The sequence below is a fragment of the Sapajus apella genome, unplaced genomic scaffold (assembly GCF_009761245.1).
Source record: "Sapajus apella isolate SASKATOON/1434 unplaced genomic scaffold, GSC_monkey_1.0 scaffold200, whole genome shotgun sequence".
In the NCBI taxonomy this organism is placed as follows: Eukaryota; Metazoa; Chordata; class Mammalia; order Primates; family Cebidae; genus Sapajus; species Sapajus apella.
The window spans coordinates 191,628-211,693 of record NW_022437140.1 but is presented as its reverse complement, the minus strand read 5'-3'; the positions used below and the strand labels follow the sequence as shown (position 1 = coordinate 211,693).

Here is a 20,066-nt window from a genome sequence, read left to right as displayed (position 1 = left end):
GTGCTGGGGGCAGGGGACTTCTCACCTGCTTTGCTGGGCTTGATGCTGACGGGCTGGAAGCCTGAGGTGAGAATGGACGAGTCAGCCACGTCCGAGTCCAGCCCCTCCTTCTTCCGGCAATACACGAGGATGAGGACGAGCAGCAGCAGGACGAGGCAGACGGCCACGGCGATGAGGCCCACATAGAGGGCCACATCCTCAGGGCCAGAAGCAGCTGCGGGAGACAGCGCGGCCTTGGTGGGGGCAGGGGTGTAGGAGGCTGGGGAGGAGAGGTCAGCAGTCTGCACCCCAGGAGGATGAGGTCTTCACCCCGAGGCATCTGCACTAGCTAGGCAGAGGATGCCTGAGACAGGGAGCACGGAGTCTCTGCGTGTGCATCCCAGCTCTGTATTTGCCATTACTGGGCTATGTGACTCTGAGCAAATCACATCCCTCAGGGGCTTGAGATCCCAGCTGAATCTGCTGCCCAGAGGATGGAGGAGGGGAAGAGCTACTTTCCCAGGGCAGGTGATCTGGTGCCTCGTGGCTAGGCTGAACCTGCTGCCTGCTCTTCTGGGACAAGGGTAGTTTGGGCTGGGGGTGAACTCCTGGGATCCCCAGAGCAGGGGGCCTGCCTCCTGCATGGTTCCAGGTCAGTGCCTAGACCAGGAGCAGGGCTTGGGGGCCCTTCTCTCTGTCTGCCTCCCCACAGCCTGGGGCAGGTCCGGGGAGGGGGTGATTGACTGCTTGGAGGAAGCTATATTGATTTTAGAAGGGTTTTGCATAAATGGAAGAAATGTCCATCAGAAAGGAATTGACACAGATAATTAGTTTTTTAATTGAAAGAATGGGGGAGGGTACGTTCTAGAGGAAAAAAATCCAACAGAGATCCTTAATTGTTAGTTATGGCCTTGTAATTAACAGCCCTCACAAGCCCAGCGTCCCCACAGGACCTGTGAGTGCACTTGGGGGACGAGGCAGATGCGAAGCTGTGGTGTTTGGGTAAGTGTGGGCGGATGGGTGTGCATGAGTCAAGGTTCAAATCTGTGCATGTCTCAGGAGGCATGCGAGGTGTGGGACGTGCCTGGGCCCGTGTGCAGGTATACTAGGGATGAGGGGCATCCCAGAGGGTCCTGAGCCTGGAGAGGCTGCAGCCTTTGGCGGAATAGCTCCCTCATTCCCGACCTCCCCAGAAACAAACAGAAGAGGACCCCAGGGCAGAGGGGACTCACTGTGTACGCAGAGGTCGCTGGTACAGTTGCGGCTGTCCAGGTCAGCGCCCTGGCACTCCTCGCCTCCGTTGCGGGGCGCTGGGTCAGAGCACTCACGGCTCCGCCAGTGGGTGCAGTCCAGCCCACAGGCCGACCACTTGCTCCACGGGCTCCAGCTGCCGTCCACTAGACGAGAGACAGGCAGAGAGGAGATGGTGTGGTCAGCCTGGGAGCCCGCCCAGGCAGTCTGCCAGTGTGGCCCTTCTGGGCATCCAGACCAGGCAGGGCAAGGCAGCCTGGATATGGGTGCAAAGCCAGGGCTAGGCCTGTGACGCACGCCCCCTAGTGTCCAGCTGGCCTTGATGACGCATGCTAATGACAGGGAGGCACAGATGATGCCAGGGGCTGCTTGGCTCTCTCCGCACCAGGGAGGCTGTCCTGGTCCTGGGGCAGCAAGGGCTCTCGTCCTACCTGAGCCTTCTGAACCCAGGCACAGGTGGACTCTGCAGCCCCAGGCTGAGCCCTACCCTGTCCTCAAACTGTACCTCACACCCTGTGACTTACATCCTATGTTGAGCCCTGAGCCTGGGCACCGATCAGCCCTGACTGCAACCAGACACTGCACCCCGATCCCCGCCTCAGACTGAGCCCGGCCCTGCATGGCGGGCAGGTGGGATGGAGCCATGGGGGGCAGGCTGGTGGGCGCGATGGAGCCGGGGCACGGAGATGGCGTGGTGAGGAACGATGCGGGAGGCAGCGGCCGCTGGTACCTGGGCACAGGGTGGCGCAGGCTGTTTTCTGGACATTCTGTCCCTCACAGAAAGCGCCCCCGTTGAGAGGCGCCGGGTTGGTGCAGCTCCGGCTCCGTTTCTGCCAGCCGCGCCCACAGCTGGCACTGCAGACGGACCACTCGGTCCACGTCGACCACCCACCGTTCACTGGCCAGACAGAGAAGGACTGGGGTCAGGGAGCGGGGGCGTCCTCAGATACACTGGCCCAGGGGACAGGGTGTGAGGGCAGAGGGGCTGTGAGCTGGACATGGGTGGTCTGTGGCTGAGCTGAGAGAGAAGGCCTGGGGGAGCCCATGTGCGTGGTGCTGGTCCCTGGGCCCTGCAGCCCTCGCTTCAGTTTTCCCTTCTCCCAGTGGGCACTCAGGGCAGCAAGGCTGAACCCTGGCTCCTGCAGCCCAGACCCTAGCCTCTCCCGGGGCGACTCCCGAGCCCTCCCTCTGCCTGCTCCTGGGGGTGCCCAGACTGCGTGGCTTCTGATTCCCATCCTGGAGACTCAGGAGCAGGGACGGCCTGCCATCTTTCCTAGATTCCCATCCTGTCCCTCATCTCCTTCTGCACAATGCCCGATGCCCACAGAGGACCCCCAACCGGTCCCACTCCTTTGCCCAGACATGCCCCTGGGCTCCCTAGCAGCCACAGCGAGCCCTTTGCTTAGCCTTCCTGGTCAGGCTGCGATCTGGTCTGCCTGGCCTTGGCCTCCTGGCTTCTCTTCACCCCACCAGCCACACATCACTGCCCAGGGGCACCTCTGTGCCTCTCCCTGTGACCAGGGAGCCCCGTGGCCCACCATAGACGATGACAGCAGCGGAGGCGCTTCGGCGACGTGCCACGATGTTCTTGGCCACGCAGGTGTAGTTGGCCGTGTCAGCAAGGCGGGCCTGTCGCACAACGAGGCTGTGCTCCCGCGTGATGTATACATTGGGGTCCAAGGATGGGTCCACCAGGTCCTCATTCCGGAGCCACTCCACCTGGGGGAGGGAGCCCTGCCATGTACTTCCAGCCTATGCTGGCCCTGCCCAGAGTGGCCCCTGCCAGAGTGACCAGGCAGGACCCACGGTCTAGAAGTGGGCACTAGAAGACCCCTCACCTCGGCTGGAGGGATACCCTCCGGTGGGCGGCAGGGCAGCACAATGCCCTGCTCCAGGGACACCTCCTTGGCCAGCGGCTCCTGCTCGAAGTTCTTGCGCAAATCTGGAAGAGGAATTGAGAATGTCCTCCTGCCTGAGGGCCTCACACAGGCTCAGCCTGGCTGGCTGTGTCCCTTGTCCTGTAGGGGCCATGGTGCATCGCAGAGGAAGTGCCAGGTGCCCGGGGAACATGGGGTGACTGGGCCGTGTCCACAGGCACTTTCTCCACCCATCCAGGCAGGGCTGTGAGGTTTTCTGACAGGACCCCTCTTCCAGAAAGCCTGCTGTCCCCTCTCCTGGTGACACCCTCCAGCCATGCGCCCTCCCCCAGGGCCCAGCCCTAGACTCACAGGCTATGCGGATGTAGGCCTTCTGACTCTTGGTGGTGCCGGAGGAGCTCCACGCCACGCACTGGCACCAGTATTCCTCCAGACCAAACACCTTCTCCACCTGCTGCCTTGAGACATTAATTCGGACCTCCATGGTGGGCAGCCCTGGGGGCGGGAGGGCAGGTAGTCAGCGCCCCAGGGCCACCCCAAGCCTCCACATGTGGGTCCCTGCACCACCCTCAGCCACTCTCACTGCCCGGCAAGGGAGTGGACTTTGAAGGCAACTCCCAGCCTGGAGGAAACTCCAGGGGGCCTGAGGGCCGCTTGATTTCTATCTCCTAAAGGCCAGAAGCAAGCTGGGTAGGCCTCCCATTCGTTATACTTCATTACCTGAGGCCTGACTCCCTGGAGTCACTTACAGAAATGTCCCCAAAGGGGAGCTTTGGGCCAGAGGGTCTGGCCTCCAAAGACTCTAGGCAGAAGGGCTGGGGCAGACAGGCTGAGCTCTGTGCCTCTGTGTGTCAGAGGTGAGGAAGGATCTGGCCCCCTCCCTCAGGGGCTAGCAGATAGATCCTGACATGTGTTACTGTAATAACAGTCATTAACAATATAATTGCAGTGACGATATAGTTTGATGCTGGAGCCTGGGACTTAGGGTTTCCCCACATGCCGGGATGGGGATGTTGTCTCCATCCACTCCCTTGGACAGAGGTACAGAGGGAAGTGACTTGGCGGGGGGACCCGGGGCGCATCTGAAGGGTGAGCTGGGGTGCCTATTCGCTAGGGAGAAACTTTGGAAGAGGGTGAGAGGGCAGCCAGCAGAGGGGAGCTGGGGGTCCAGAACCGGCTCTGCCTAACTAGGGTGCGCTGGGGGGACTCCTCTCTAGGCTGGACTCAGCCCACCCGCCCCGCCCACCTTCTGCCATACCTGGACCTAAGGCAGGCGGGACCCTCTGACAACTCAGGATCGGGGGCAGCAACCCTCCTCCTGCCCTGTCTGCAGCCAAAAGCAGTGTCCCCAGCAGTGAGAAAAAACAGTTTCTTTCCAATTTCTCCTCCTCCTGACCCCAATTTCCCTCGGGTCATTGGCTTATCAGAAAGGGAGAGAGAGGCCGGCAGCCAATGTGTTTCCATTGTTAACAGCTAAATTCAATTAGGGCTGCATTGCGGGAAGAGGGGCCGCCCAGCTGAGCCGGCGGCTGGGAGGCTGTTTCCCTCTTAATTTCTCTAACATGTCTTTCTCTGACCGCTTCCCAGACCCCTTCTCATAAGGGTCTGGGTTCTCACACTGGGTGTCCAGATTTTTCTATCACTTGTTCCTGTACCCGCCAGCTCGCACAGGAGATGGCCAGGCTGTCACCTCTGGTGCGATCACCGTAGCTGAGCCGCCTCCCTCTGTTCTGGGCACCGCCTGCCCCGCTCTCTAAGACACTCTCAGGGGGTGGGGTGGCAGGCTGAGAACCAGGGTGTGGCTCACAGGGTTGTCCTATAGGAGAGGGGCCTTGGGCAGCAGCTGTCTGTCAAGATGACTTAGGGCATCTGATAAGGAAATTTAGGGATGGGTCCTCCACCCCCTTCTTCCTCTCTGCCTCAGGGGTTAGGGGTGGGAGACCTCCAGAACATTCTGAACTGGGTACTTTTTCTCCCCAGGGTGGACAGGTCTGTTAATGTTTCCTCCAACCCCTGTGGTGCTGCAGGGAGGCCGGCCCTCCTGCAGAAGCCTCACAGTGCCCAGGTGGCTCAGCTGGGGAGAACAGTACTACACCGAAGCCCTGCCTTGTCTCCACTGTCTTCCCCCACCTTCTATCCTGCCACCTCCTCTCCTCCCTCTTGCTTGCAAGAGTGAGGGCCAAGTTGTCCTCGGTGTGCCAGCTCCAGGCAGTGCCTTGGTGAGGGGTGCCCTTCAGCCTCACAAGCTCCCGAAGGGCAGTGCCTGACGCAGGGGCTGCAGACCCTGCCCTACCCATCTTTGACCCGTGCCTGTGCGCTCCCCTCCTGCGTCTCACCAGACAGCCTGGTTCCTGGGAGCGGTGTCTGGGTACAGCTGTGTCTGCACCTGCGTGGCAAGTGTGAGCAGGTGCCAGCCTCGGGGAGAGACCCCGGGCCAGTGGGCCTGGGCGGGGATGTACGTGAACCTGGGCTGCCCAGGGTTTCTGGCTGGGGCTCTGAGGCCAAGCTGGCACGTCAGTTCTCATCTTCTCAGTAATCTGCTTCTAAGCAATCTAATAACCAATCAGTTTGCTTAACACAAAATAAATTATACTCCCCGGCTGGACTCCTATGCTTGGTTTTGCAAATTACAGGATTTTCTAATGTCAGCACTTCAGGCCTTGGTCCCTGCTCCCTGGCCTGGATGAGGAATAAGAGAGGGAAGTTCGTGATCTCCTGGGTGTCCTCCTGGCCACCCCCAGTCCCATACACGAATGACTGGGCTGCAGATCTGGGTGGACCTCCGACCCCTGCCATACCTGTCTGACCACAGAATGTTTCTGGTTTGGGGTCTTTGGTCTGTGTTGCCGTGTGGCACCACCATTGTGGTATCTGTCTGTGGGTAAGGCAAGTCTTTCTCTTCAGCTCAAAGCACTCGAGGGCTTTGGGCTGAGAAATCGATGAGATAAATGAACATTCAGACATTCCGGCCATGGGGGGGCCTAAGGTTGGACACTCAGGGCAGAAGAGGACCCTGGCGGTTATGGGTAGAACATGTCCAGCTCTGCTTCTCTGCCCGGCAGGAATAGAACAGGGCCACAGGAGCCTGCTGGGGAGTGTGGGCTGGGGGCTCCTGGTGTGGGTGCTGGCCCGGGCCTATGACTGCTCATTCAGGCAAGGGCCTAGGTTCCTGCCAAACCAAGGACTTGAGCCCTCATGATGGCAGGGGTGTTTCAGGCAGAGGGATGTGCCGGGGAGTGCAGAAGGGGGTGCTGGGAGCAGCATCGGGCACTGGACTGGAGCCCCCAGGCTGCATCAGAATAGCTCTCTGGCTGTGCCTCCCCTGGGGGACCTGCCACAGCAGTGGGAAAACTTATGCTGAAAGGGACGCTGGGCCCCACGTGGGGTGGGGAGAAGGAAAGGCCCCATGCTGGGTCCTGACTGGGCATGTGAGATCTCATGGCTTCCCCCAACCAATCTGCAAGGGGTGGGGGGTGGGGTCTCCTCATCCCCATTTTACAGATGAGGAAACTGAGCCCAGGGAGGGGAGGGACTTGCCTGTGGTTCTCCTGCAGACCCTCCCACCAAGACAAGGTGGGCCCTACTGCTGAGCAGGGAGGCCTCTGGCACCTCCGCTGGGCTGGGAGAGGCTCTGATCCTGGGAGAATCTCTGGTCCTGGGAGGTGCTGGTGTCCAGAGTTCTGTTGGGCTACACTGGCCAGCAACCCTCTCCATCTCCCTTCTGAGGGTAGGAGGCAGAGCTGGGTCATCTGCCCTGACAGTGGAGCTCCTAGTCCCTAGCCCGAGGCCTGGCACACAGCAGATGCTCAGCGAACACTTGAGGACCGAAGGTGAAAAGCTGAAGTCAGGCCAGGGCACCGAGGTGACACTTAGGGGAAGAGGCAGCCCCCCACCGACCCTCACAGGGAGGGCGGGGTGTGACTGCTGCAGACACAAAGGCCTGGCTGGAGCCAGCGGGGCTATGGACGAGTGAGAGCCAAGGCCTCAGCTGAAACTGTAAAATGACAAGCTGGTTCTGGGGCTAAATGGAGCTGATTCAGGGCTCTTCAGCTCACATCAGATCACTGCCAGAGCTTCTAAACTGTTCTCCCTGGTGGGGCCTCACCCTCCTCCAGTCTCCCTGTGCCCAGCACGGACTTCCTACAGTGCAGGTCCCACCACAGCCACCCTGGTGTCTCAGCCTCCAGGGGCCCCTTAGCGCAGTCTCCTGACCACCCCTGCCTGCCCCAGGTCTTGCCCCCGCCCCATACCTGAGCTACCCAAGGCTGTTCTGTGCCTCCGCACCTTCCGTTCCATGGGCCTGGGAGATGCTCTTTCCAGGTGGTTTTGAGACCTGAGCTTGGATGTTCCTCCTCCTGTGGGAATCCTTCCTGGGCCACCTCTCTAGGCCCAAGGTCCCCGGCCTGCCTTTGGCATCAGTGTGAGTCCTGGGTGACACCTGCCTGTCCCAGCTGCACTGTGGCTTGAGCCTCATGGTAGTGGCCTGTGTGTCCCACTCAGGCTGTACCCCAGCAGGGTGTGTGTGCTGTGTGTCTCAGGATGGCTGAGGCCTTGGTGGGAGGGGGCTCAGGACTACCCACCAGGTGTCATTATGCATGGGGTGTTCCACAAAGCACCGAGGGAGAGGAAACTGAAACAGGGCTCTAATGAGGAGGAGGAGGAGGAGGAGGAAGAGGAAAGGTAGGAGAGTGGGGGAGGGGAGAAGAAGTGGAGAGGGAGGAGGGAGAGAGGGGAAGGAGGAGGGGGGAAGAAGGAGGGGGGAGGAAAAGGGGGAGGGAGAAGGAGGGGGAGGGGGAGGAGAAGCTGTTGTCAGCTCCTGCCTCTCTCTCTGCTGGGCCTATCTAGGGGAATGGTGGAACCGAGACAAGGGCTGTCTGCCCATGTCCCCAGTGCCCACTTAAGGCCAGGGCTGTGGGGTGGGGAATGTGGTGTCTCGTGGAAGAGGTACTTCCTGGGTCTGCTCGCTGCCCTTAGAACCCCTCTTCCTGCACCCCCAGCTGAGTCAGGCTGGCTCCCTCTGCTCAGTGTCTCTGGGCCTGCCCCTCCCATCAGCCCCCACCCTGGCCCCTGAGTCGCATATACCTCTGGCCATGTCACTCTGCAGCTTGAGATCCCAGAGGACAGCAGCATCACTTTGGTCCCCTGCACACCCTCACCCTCACTGCCAACCCCACTGGCACACCGGCATCTGCCTCCAGGCTTCCCTGTGCTGTGTTCCCTGCCTGGGATGCTCTAACCCCTCTCCTCTCCCTAACCAGTTCTCCTGCCTCTCTCGGTTTACACATCGCCTCCCCTGAGGGGCTTCTCCTCCTGCTGAGAGGTCACCCACTGTCTGCCTCTCTGTAGGGGCTTGGGCTCCGAGGGTGGGGGGCTGTGTCCCCAGCATGGGAGGAGGTGCTCATGGAAGGTGTGAGTGAATGCATGAATGATCAAATGAACAGATGCACAAAGAAAACAATCACTGAACGTGATGTCTAGGAGCTCCTTGATCATCAGGGACCTACTCTTTCACCCTATGTCTCCCCAGACTGCTGAGGGGCGTGGCCTCTGGGGAAGGCCTCCCAGGTCCCAGGTGGGGAATCCTGGGGCAGCTGCAGGCCCCTCTGGGCTGGCCAAGACTACCTTCCCCCTGGATTGGCCCTGCCCGGTGGCCGGCCTCTCACCGCTGCTCCCATCCGTGCTGCGCTCGATTACGTGGTCCACCTGGCGCACCCACTCCCCGTTGCACTTGAAGAAGATCTGCGTGGCGGGCACAGCTTTGCACACCAGTAGCACCGGCTTGTTCTTGACGATGTACACATCCTCGGGCTCCACCAGGAAGTGGGGAAGCAGGTCCGGGTTGGCACCAGGCACCGGGTTGGCCATGGTGGCACTCTGCTGGGCACCTGCGGCGAGGCAGAGAGGGAAGGTGAGATGGGCCCTGCCACGGGGCAGGCTGGGCAGGGCAGAGGCAGTTGCTCATCAAACGACACCGCTGTAGGTTGTGGGGGATGGGAGGAGAGTGAGTCCAGGTTCTGCCACGTCCCAGCTGGGCAATCTCAGGCCACTGAACGTACCCTACCCGGGCCTCCATGTTCTCCTCTGTAAAACGGGGGAAGGGCAGCTCACGTGCTTCTGAAGACCACGGTGAGGTAAAATGAGACCCAGGCAGAGTCCCAGCACTGAGAAGGCCTGGAAGTCGCTGAGGCTGGTTACTGCCTTCCCAGAAGTCCAGGGATCTGGCCAGGCAGGCCTCTGCCCGGGAGGTTCAGGGCAAGGCTGGCTGAAACAGGAAGGTCCCTGGCCAGGCAGGTGGGAGGGGGGAGCCCTGGCTGGTGGTCACCTCCGGGGCCTTGCTTCCTGGCTGGTCCCATCCCTGACCTGTGCTCAGAAATTACGTGCGGGGTGGGCACGGGCAGGGTGAGAGCTGGGAGTCTGTCTGGGAATCTGAGGTACGTGGGCCGCCTCCTGCTCCTTCAAGGAGACCTGAATATGGGTTTCCTTCTAATTTTAACTGAAAACCACAACTATCCCACAAGTCATTTGTTGCTAATTACACAGGTAATTGGCTCTGAGGCATTGGCAGAGGTAAAACCCCCAGAGTAGTCTCACCCTTGCCCAACCAGCAGGCCCCCTGAGAGGGTGGGGCGGGGGTCACCCTCAGCTCCCACACCCTCAGCTGCCCTTCCAACAGGCCCTCAGCCAGCCTGGCCTCCCTGGGGCTGTGGTGATCCCCCATCAATGCGCGCTCACAATAGCAGTCCCTGGGCATAAACAGGGAACCCCTGGGTTTCCAGACCAACTATGCTGCCCCTCTAAGTGGTCACCCTGGGGAGCCAGCGGCTTTGCCACCTGTGAAATGGAGATGGCATCTGCCTGTGGGGAGTCTGCAGGCCCCTCACATGGTTGGCTCTGGGCTCCTCTACCCTCCCCACAGGTGGTCCAAAACCCGCCCAAGCCTTAAGACTCTACCTGCTGAGGGACACATACACCTGGCCCCTTTCACTCCTGCTGGCACAGGGAGCCTCCCCCGACGGTGAGAGTCTGCCCTCCACCAGGACCCCAGTTTCACGGGGTGGAGGTGTGTGCACTGGCTCCTGCAGGTGCCCTGGAGGGGGGCTCGGGCTGAGGGGCTGAGGGACCTCTGTGACTTCAGGCAGGTCCGCCCTGCCCTGAACCTGTTTCATCAAAATGGGGCACGGCGCCCAGTTCTTAAAACAGGGCGAGGCACTCAGCACAGGGCTCGGGGAACACTGGCTGCCGTCGGTGCCCCGAGGTTCTGCTCGTTCCACACCCCCTTGGCTCGGCCATCCTCACAGCAATCTCATCTGGGGTGAGAGCCAACAGGAAACTGAGGCACGGAGCTGGCAGGTGCCTTGCCTTAGGGATGACAGAGGGAGGCTGGCTGAGCTGAGGGGCAAAACAGCTGTGTCTTTGTGAGCTCAGGACAAATGGGTGCAGAGGGCATTTGGGACACAGTCGGGCAGTTTGCTGCGGGGTCCCCGGTCCTCCCTGGCGCCTGCCTCTCCTCTCACCCTCTGGCCTCCCTGCTCACTGCCAGCCTCCGGCCTCTCCCCAGCTTGGCTTTCTCCCTCGTGTGCCCTCCCACCGGTGCCTGGCCCCGCATGTTCCCACAGCTCCACTTCGGACGCCAAGCCCTCATTCATAAGCAGAGTCACACTTGACAGTTCACACTTGGCGAAAATTAAGATCACCTAGACCCACCGCACCCTAAACCACCTCTGCTGGGGTCTGTTGTAGGCTCGGGAAGTGGGGGAGTGCAAGCAGTTCGGGAGGTGGGATCTAGACATCTCATAGATGGGGAACCCGAGGCCCGAGGGGGGTCCCTCACCCCAGAGCCTCCAGCTCGGACACTGGGCTCATCAAGTGTCCAGTCACCCATGGGCTTGCCATGGTCATGTGGTAGCCACCGGCCAGCCCTGACCAGGGTGGGGTCAGGGAGAGCAGGGCTGAGTCGGGGTCCCACATGGGCCTCCCACAGTCTGGAGAATGAATGGAAGGAGGTGGTCTTGGGAGGATGGGGAGTGTGAGCCGCGGGGCGGGTGCTGCTGGCCCGAGGGCTGCTCTAGACATGCACCCAGGCAAACCACGGCATTTGGGAGGACCCCAGGCTGTGCAAAGGGCAGGCCATGCTTGATGCCAGAGCAAGGCCTTGCAGGTGTTGGGGGGTGGGCAGGTGTTACCAAGACCCCCCAGTGGCAGGCTCCAGGCCCACCTGTGCCATGTCCCTTAACAGGCTGACAGTGCAATGGCCTGTGCCTGCCTCTTGGTGGCGGAGCTGGGTGGGCAGGGGTCCCTGACTGGGTGTGTTGGGGCAGGGAGGGGGTGCACAGCCCTCCAGCTTCCCTATCGATCAGCACGCCAAGCACTGCTCGCGTCAGCCGCCCTGTGAACCCGGCACAATCCCTCATGTCTGCGTTTAACTGCTAATGAAAAATAAATGTACTGTGACCAATAAGGGGCATAGCTCACTTCTCCAGGGCCTCCGCCACGCCACGCTGGCCGCGGGGGCACTTATCCGGTGGATCCAAGGGGCACCCTCCAGGCTGCAGCTCTGCCCTCTAGCAAGGACACTCTAAGGCCATGGGTGGGGTAAATTCAGGTGCTACAGGAAGCTGTCTGGGCAGTCAGGGTTGGCTTTCCCTCCCTCTGGCCCCCGAGCCCACTGTGTGACCTCTATCTTTGCCATCAGTATCTGAGCTCTGTCAGTCCCCCCTTGGTGTCCCAATCAGGCCTCTCACCTGAACAAAGGCACAGCTGAGCCTCTGGCCTCCCCCACTGTACATCCCGGGCTACTAGTATGAGCTTTCTTTCCATTTGGATGTACTTGTCCATCAAAGTCAACGCCAGGCAGTGTTTGTCCAGTCCAAAGGACCTAGGATCCTTTCAACAGGGCACAAGAGCTGGCTAGTTTGCCACAGTCTCCACTACTCCCTGTTGCCTCACCCTGGGTCTGTTTCTCCCATTTCCATTGTCCATCTGGCTCCCATGGGTGTTTCAGAATGGGGCCAGGTGCCTTTGGCTGATGTCACTGAGCCTCACGTTCTGGCCCCAACTGGCACTCCAGCCCTGCTCTGCAGAGACACCCACAAATCCCTCCAAGGCAGGAGCTTCCCACCTCCAGGTCTCTGTCTGAAACTCCCTTCCTTCCTCCTTGGCCAGCACTTTCCTACCTTCTCTCCAGGGCTCAGCTCCAATGTCACCTCCTCTGAAAAGAGGGCTCCCCGACCTCAACTCTCCCAGGAAACCACACAGGCTGGCTCACCCTCTCTAGGGCCTGTCCTCAATGGTGCTGGAGCTGTTGTATCCTTAGTACAAGGCTGCTTAATGGGGGTGTTAGTAACTCGGGTGGGGTGCCTATCACTGCTGCCTCCAGGGCCGCTGAGGGACGGGCGTGCAAGAACACTGCCAGGGCGGACGCACGTTGGTTGCAGTGGCTCGTGGGCCTGCAGGGGAGCAGGCAGGTACAGGGACACCAGCTTCACGGGCCCTGCCACGTCCTGAACCCCACTCACCCCTAGTCTCCCAGAGGCCACTTCCACCATGTCAAAGCTTTCCCACTGGCACAGGATGTGACCTGGCCTGGCTGCCTGCTTGGAATTCAGTTAGAAGACCTCATCACTGACTAGCAGATTCCTGATGGGTGCTTGGTCACCAGGAACTATGGGACTTGGTCAGATGGGGCTGGGTAGATGGCTTAAGCCCTGAAGTGGGAACCCCATTTCCAGTGAGCCCCAGGGCCCACCAGCTGGCCCTGCCTCTCTCAGGAGGGCACTGGCTGCCAACGTCAGCTGGAGCTGGTGCCCCTGCTTAGCAAGGGTGGGAGCAGCAACCCGGGCAACCCCCACACCCTGCATCTTCTCAGGAAGAGGGGCGAGGCATGCATGTGTCTGATGTGTCTGTGTGCGTGCACGTGTGTGTGTGTGTGTGTGTGTGTGTGTGTGTGTGTGTGTGTGTAGGGAGGCTGGGGGCCAACAGGGGTGGCAGCTACAAAAAGGAAGGGAAGCAGATGAGGCCCCAGGGCTGGTGGCAATGGGAGGCAAGAGACCCCTGGGCAAGGAGCCTTGGACCGAGCTGAGCCTGGGATAGATGCCACCTTCTCCCATGTCCTGAAACGTATTCATTCATTCGACAAACACTTATTGAGTGCCTGCCATGTGCCAGGAACTGTTCCGGAAGCCTTGATCCAGAGCAAGCGAGGCAACACAGGCACCCTCGCTGAAGCTTGCCTTCAAGTTGGGGAAACAAAGCAAAACAAGACCCAAGTGCTGCAGACACGGACGAGGTTATGAAGAAGGTAGAAGGGGCAGACTCAGAAAGGGGCAGATGAGAGGGCTCTAGAGGGGAGGGCTCAGGCAGGTGCCATCTGAGCAGCATCCTGAACACCAAGGCCAGGCTGCAGCGTGTGCTTGGAAAAGGGAACAGGGGAGGCCCTAAGGCGGGAGGCACCTGGGCTTGAGGACAGCAGGGAGGCTGGCGTGGCCTGGGCGGAGGGAGTGAGGGCGAGATTCATTTGGTCAGAGAGGCAGCAGGGGCCGGACCCCAGGGCCCTTTAGGGTCGAGTCAGGAGTATTGCAAGGGCCACATGAAGCCTTTAGGGGTGGTGTGCAGGGGTGCGGTGAGCTCTCCCTGCGTGAGGAATGGGGGAGGGTGGCACTGGGCAGAGGGGAGGTGGGGAGGCTGCTGTGGACATCCAGTGGCTAGATTGTGGTGGATCTGCTCTACCTGGTCTACCAGGGAAATGTCAGCAAAGTTGTTGCCTCCTCCTAGAAGCCTTCCTGGATCCACACTCTTTATCACTCACCCAAATACCTGCTCCATCCCCTGAGCCTCCATCTGGGTTAATCCACATTCAGGACCAGGTGAGTTTGTACGTGGCCTCCCTTGTTAGACCATAAACTCCCTTGGGACAGAAGCCCAGGTCTGACCAGGATGCTGATGGAGTGTTTGTTGAGTGACTGAATGACCACCAGTTTTCCCCCCTAGAATTTCAGATCTGCCCAGAGTGGCCCCTTCACTCCTGGTCTGTGGTGAGACCCAGAGAGAGGGCAGAGCAGCCCACAGGCGGGGTGGTGGGCAGGGAGAAGCCCCTTGCTCCAGGCTGCCCCAGCCACCCCCTTGCATGCACTGCTCTTGGAGGCTGAGCCCCTTTCCTCACCCGAAGTCTGAGAGATAAGACTTGCCTGGAACTCTGAGGCCCAAGGTGGGTGTGAAAGTGCTTTCGAATGTTTTATTTTTAAAAGCAGCAGAAAATACGAGGTGTGATTAATCAAGCTATTAATGAACGCATATATACTGAGCAAGGCCTCTGGCCCTGGGGCAGCGTGCGGCGGGGCGTCACTCACAGCTGGGAGAGGTGGGTGCTGCTTCCCTAGGGCGGCCACTGTTACTTCTTCCATCCTCCCAGTGGCCTGATGGTGGGTGCCGTCCACCCCGCAGCCCGTACGGCGCGCAGTTTGAGGAGCACAGTGAGGGGCAGGGTGGCAGGCCCCTTCCTCTACTTCCCTGAGAGCTACTCTGGCGGTGAAATGGGGGTTAGGAGGAGACTGGGGCACAGCAGCCTGGCATTACAACCCTGAGCCCCACGTGCCGGCACCCAGCCCGCCTTGGGGAGCCCCTGGGCAGCCTCCCTACAGAGGTTTGCCCCCAGTAGGTCCAATGGGGCCTGGAGTCCCCACTTTACAGGCGCACAAATGTCCGGGCGTGGGGAGTGCCACAGGGTGACATGCCACTCGTGCCTCTGGCTGGCATTTGAGGCCCTGCTGGTCTCGCCTCTGGGGACCCCTCCACACCCGCAGCATCTTCACCATGTGCAGTTCCCAGCGCCTCTGCGCACTGTCCCAGCTTCTGCCCCCTCCCACTTTCTGGAGTTTCTTTAAAGAACGCCTTCCCCTTAACTCCTCCCACCATGCAGGCCATGGGGTCCAGGGGGCTGACCCCATCTCTGGCCCCAGAGGTGGGCACCCTCTCCCTCCCCCATACCCACCAATGGTTCCCAGAAGGACCTGCACCTGATCCCAACAGACCGGATCCCAGCATCTTGGCTGGGCTGTTGGGAAGGGAGACCCTCTCCCTGTGCTGAGCCTGGAGCTGTGGGCATGGAGCCCTGGAGCTGCCAGGGGCCCCAGCGGGGAAGGGCCAGTCCTGCAGGCATTGTAGGCCTTGGTGGGGCTGAGTGCAAAGAGAGGCTGTTCGTGGGTCTGAAGCAAGAGCTTGAACCAGTGCAAAGGAGAGGCCATTCCTCCTGCCGGCATCAGAGGCCTGGGGCTCCACAGGCCTGCAGGCAGGGTCAGCTCTGGACCCCCACAGCATGAGACAATACATTCTTTTTCAGCTGAAGCCAGCTGGAGTTAGGACCTTTCCATCTCATTGGTCCACCGCCCATTTGCCATCTGCCTGGGTGAGCACCACTCATCCCTCAAGGCCTGCTCAAATACCCCCTCCTCCAGGAAGCCTGCCCTGCCCCCAGTCTGGGCTCCCACAGTCCCTGAAGGAAGTCACCCCAGTGCCTTGAATATCATATTGGCACCATTTATGCATGTGTCTTCCCATATAAACTGTCAAGGCCTTGAGGGCAGGGACCACCCATCCCCATAGCCTAGCCGGAGCCTGACACACAGCCAGAGAGTTTTTGTGGAATGAAAGTTGAACATCAATCCCAGCAATGGGACAGGTGCCCAGGAATGAAGGGCTAGACATGGAGGACAAACTCAAATCTGGTCGGGAGTCAGCTCTGCTCACCTTCCAATCAACCAGTGACTCCACCAATTCAGTGGGAAGGGAACCAGTTCTTCAAATGCTAGTGCTGGACCCTGGGGAAACAGAGGGGTCAGGGAGCCACTGGCACAGCAGCAGGGGCACAGGAGGCCCACGTGGCTCTGCAGGGCTTGCAGACACGCAAGGGAATGGGTGGTGCATTGCTTGACACCTGCATCCTGGTGGCCTGAGATGGCGGCATGTGTTATTATTTTTTAAACATACACAATTCTGTGAAGAGGGAGCTTCACTAAGGAGGCTCTGATACACAGAGACACACTCCACACTTGCTGTTAGAGAGGACAGAGAGAGAGAGAGAGAGAGCAGAGAGAGAGAGAGAGAGAGAGAGAGACGGCACCTGTGGTGAGGAATGCAAGATGGGGAGTGGGAGGTCCCATGAGCTGGGTTCCAGTCCCTACCAGAGACTGCAGATCTGAGTGGCACAGTAAGAGCCATGAGGGTCCCGGTGGAAACGCAGGTATGAACCTGCCTGGAGGTAATGATGGGGTGCCGCGCAGCCAGCAGCAAGCTGGGGTGCATGCCCCAGAATTCTTTCAAAGCCAAAACGTAAAAAATCTCTGCATGGCCTGCCAGCTGCTTCCCAGGCCTTATTTGACCCCACCGCGGCCCCTTGTATGAACTGCCTATTTCTACAGCCTCATCTGCCTCATTTGTGAAACGGGCAAATAGTGGATGAGGTGGGTCGGGAACGCAGTCCAGCCCGGGACTTGCTTCTCTTCTTCCCCTTCCAGTCCCCTTGGTCCGTCCCTCCGTCCAGTTCATCCTCTGTCTCCCAGGCAGTCACCTCCAACAGCAGAGGACACCCTGGGGGGCAGGAACAGGTCTGAGCCTGGGCTCCTGGCCCATGCCCAGTGTGAGGTGAATGCATGAAGGTGGGGAGAAAGCGGTGTCTCCTGTCTAGGAGCATGGAGACGTGGAGGTGACCCGATGGGGCTGACAGCCCCTGTCAGTGCTCCTTGGAAGGGAGGGCTGCTCCCCCGACCTGTGCTCACACACAGGCATGCAAGGCACTCTGGTTTCCATAGTAACGTGCGCATGAAGGTGTCACTGAAGTGGCAGCCACCTCCCCGAGATCGGAGGAAAGTCACCCTCTTCCCCAGTGGGCTCCAGGGGCCTGGTCACAAGGACAGACACAGGCGTCACGAGGAGGACATGCAGGCAGGCTGAACCACACAGAACAAAGTGGGGCAGGGCAGGGCAGGGCAGGGGCGGCAGCACTCCCAGCTCAGACGACTGCACTGAGCAGGGGGCATGGCTGGTCCCTTGCCCAGCAGCTACTGCAGACTAGGCCTGTCCTGCGCTCTGGCCGCCGCACGCAGGCTCCTTCTTCCTGCCTCTGGTTGTACAGATGAGGAACGTGAGGCCTTGCCTAAGGTTGTACAACCCACCAAGGACTTTAGCCAAATGGCCAGGGCCAAGAGTGGGGCAGGGCTCCTGTATCTGTTCTCAGGCCCTCTGCACTGATCCCACCGCAGGACCTTTGCATTTGCCCTGCCTGCCCACACTGCCCCAGTCTTCCCACGGCTGCTGCTCTAACCCCTGCCGCCTCTGCTCCGGTATCACGATCCCCGAGGACCCGGCTGGCGCGAAGGAACCCCTCCTCCCCCTCCCCTCTCCCAGTCTGTTTTCTTCCCCACATCTGCCACCATCTGAAGTCATCTTGTCTGTGTACTTGCTTACTCTTCCCCTAAAGTGTGTCAGGGCAGCAGAGACCTCATCTGTCTTGCCACCAGTCGCAGCACCAGGCGCAGGGTGGAGCACTGGGAAGGAGCTGAACCAAGACGTCCCAAACGCAGAGCCAATCGGCTTGGGCCTTCTGACACTTAGTGTGACGCTGTTGCCATCGCTAAGTCCCTGAACCCGCTAGCAAAGGGGGCTCAGAAGCTCCCAGGGGGAGTGCTGTGATGGGGGGACGGGCTCCTGGGGCCCCACTGAGGGGCCCCTTCCTGCTGAGGGGCCTCGCCTCAGGCCAGAGAAATAGTTAATAAAGCTGAGGTCTAAATAAGCATTTGATTAACAAACGATAAAATAGCTATTGTGTCCCCGAATTAAGCTGTAATTGTGGCTGATAATTGGCTGGTTAGAATTTAATAAGCTGCAATTAAATAGAATGGAATCCAGGATAATTATGTGGTCACACGGCCCAGGGAAAACTGGGAAAGGAAGGCGTTTCCCTGCCTTGGGATCCGTGGCCATGCCTGTGCTTTGGGGTGTGTGTGTGTTTCTGTGTGTGTGCTTCTGTGTGTGGGGTGTGTGTATTTCTGTGTGTGGTATGTGTGTGTTTCTGTGTGTGGTGTGCGTTTCTCTGTGTGTGTTTCTGTGTGTGGTGTGTGTTTCTCTGTGTGTGTTTCTGTGTGTGGTGTGTGTGTTTCTGTGTGTGGTGTGTGTTTCTGTGTGTGGTGTGTGTGTGTTTCTGTGTGCGGTGTGTTTCTGTGTGTGGTGTGTGTTTCTGTGTGTGTGCTTCTGTGTGTGGTGTGTGTTTCTGTGTGTGGGGTGTGTGTATTTCTGTGTGTGGTGTGTGTGTGTGTTTCTGTGTGTGTGCTTCTGTGTGTGGTGTGCGTGTTTCTGTGTGTGGTGTGTGTATTTCTGTGTGTGGTATGTTTGTGTGTGTTTCGGTGTGTGCTGTGTTTCTGTGTGTGGTGTGTCTGTATTTCTGTGTGTGGTGTGTGTGTTTCTGTGTGGCGTGTGTGTGTGTGGTATGTGGTGTTTCTGTGTGTGTGGTGTGTGTTTGTGTGGTGTGTGTGTGAGTTTCTGTGTGTGATGTTTCTGTGTGTGTTGTGTGCAAGTGTGTGTGAGCCTCCCGACCTCTCACCTGGCAGAGGCGGGTGGCCGGCCCAGCTGCCTCACAAGCAGTAGGGGCTGCAGGCAGGCTCTGAGCCCTGCCAAGGCCTGTGGCAGCCCCGGCTGAGAGAGACATTAGGAATTCCTGGCACAGCTTCCCAAAAGGCCAGAGGCCAAGGGAGAGTGGCTGGCAGAGCGCTGGGAACGTGACAAAGGCAGGCAGGCGGGTAGGGTCCTCCTGTCCTCCTAGCGAGGAAATGGGCTCAGAGAGGGGAAGGACTTGCTCAAGGACCCACAGCGGCCGTGGCAGAGCTGGGTCAGATTGCCAGACTGCCCGCGGATGGAGGTAACTCTAAGTGGCCAGGAGGCTGGAGGACGCCCCCCACCAGCTCTGGAGCCACCTTCCGCGTTCCGTCCGGGTCCTTCCCCAGGCACACAGGCAGGCTGAGTTAGGACAGGGCACCCGTTCTGCAGATGCCCCTCAAGACAGGCCAAGTAGAAAGTCAGGAGCTGCCCAACTAGGAGTGCCGCTGAGCAGCCCCTTCCGAGAGCACATTCCCCCCTGCCTCCTGCCCCCATGCTCCCCTCCCGTCTCCTGGGCCCACCTGAGTGGGGTGCACAGAGCTCCTTCAGAGGCTGCAGCCTGCCATGGCCAGCCCCGCCCCCAGCCCAGGTGTGGCCCCGGCACGGGGATGATGAACAGCGTTGCCTACACTGTTTATGACCCAATCAGCATTTTTACAATGTTGCCGGCAATTAATTTAATTAAAGACCCTGTCCCAGATATGGCGGCATTTCATATCTCACTGGTTTAATATGCACCCAGCCAGAGCCGGGGCCGGGGTGGTCCAGAAGGGGCAGGAGCTCGGGTTGTGCAAGGTGGGGACCAGAGCCCAGGGGCACTTGGGAGGTCACACGCTCACCTGCCCTTGGCTGGTGGGAGACACTGCCCGCAACCTCAGCGTCATAGAACCCACACAGTCACGGCAATGACAAGCAGGGTGGATTTGCCAGGATTTTCTCATTGAATCCTTGTAACAATTCTAAGAGGCAAGGAACTAGTTTGAACTACCAATGAGCAAACTGAGGCAGAGAGGCACAGTAAGGCGAGAGCGATGGATTCCTGCCCAGCAGGCTGGCTACAGTGCCCCGGCCTCTCAACCAGAAGCATTCATCTGGCAACGTGTGCTGGCACTGGCCAACGCAGCCCAAGAGGGACCCACGTCCATATGCCCCCATGGGAGGCCCAGGGACCTCAACCCCGCTGGGAAGTCCTGGGTGCACAGCCTCCAGAATCATGCCAGCTGTGGCCCGGTCTGTTAGCATCTGTGGACACATACACCACTGCCCACACCAGGACGGTGACTGCAGCCACAGGCCACCAGCCAATCTTCGATTCCC

General features: G+C 59.7%; 1 protein-coding gene across 2 annotated transcripts in view; it reads right to left on the bottom strand.

The window, feature by feature from the left end:
- The window catches only part of UNC5A (unc-5 netrin receptor A), a 63,811-nt gene that overhangs the window by 6,683 nt on the left and 37,062 nt on the right, over positions 1-20,066 (bottom strand). The window contains exons 2-8 of one of the 2 annotated variants that reach the window (XM_032269915.1): positions 8,771-8,992; positions 3,459-3,602; positions 3,069-3,172; positions 2,769-2,949; positions 1,961-2,128; positions 1,212-1,376; positions 26-214 (exon numbers count right to left, since the gene is read on the bottom strand). In XM_032269915.1, the coding sequence (XP_032125806.1) occupies positions 26-214; positions 1,212-1,376; positions 1,961-2,128; positions 2,769-2,949; positions 3,069-3,172; positions 3,459-3,602; positions 8,771-8,992 (1,173 nt within the window). The remainder of the gene's footprint in view (positions 1-25; positions 215-1,211; positions 1,377-1,960; positions 2,129-2,768; positions 2,950-3,068; positions 3,173-3,458; positions 3,603-8,770; positions 8,993-20,066) is intronic. The other variant, XM_032269916.1, reaches the window with a different exon arrangement.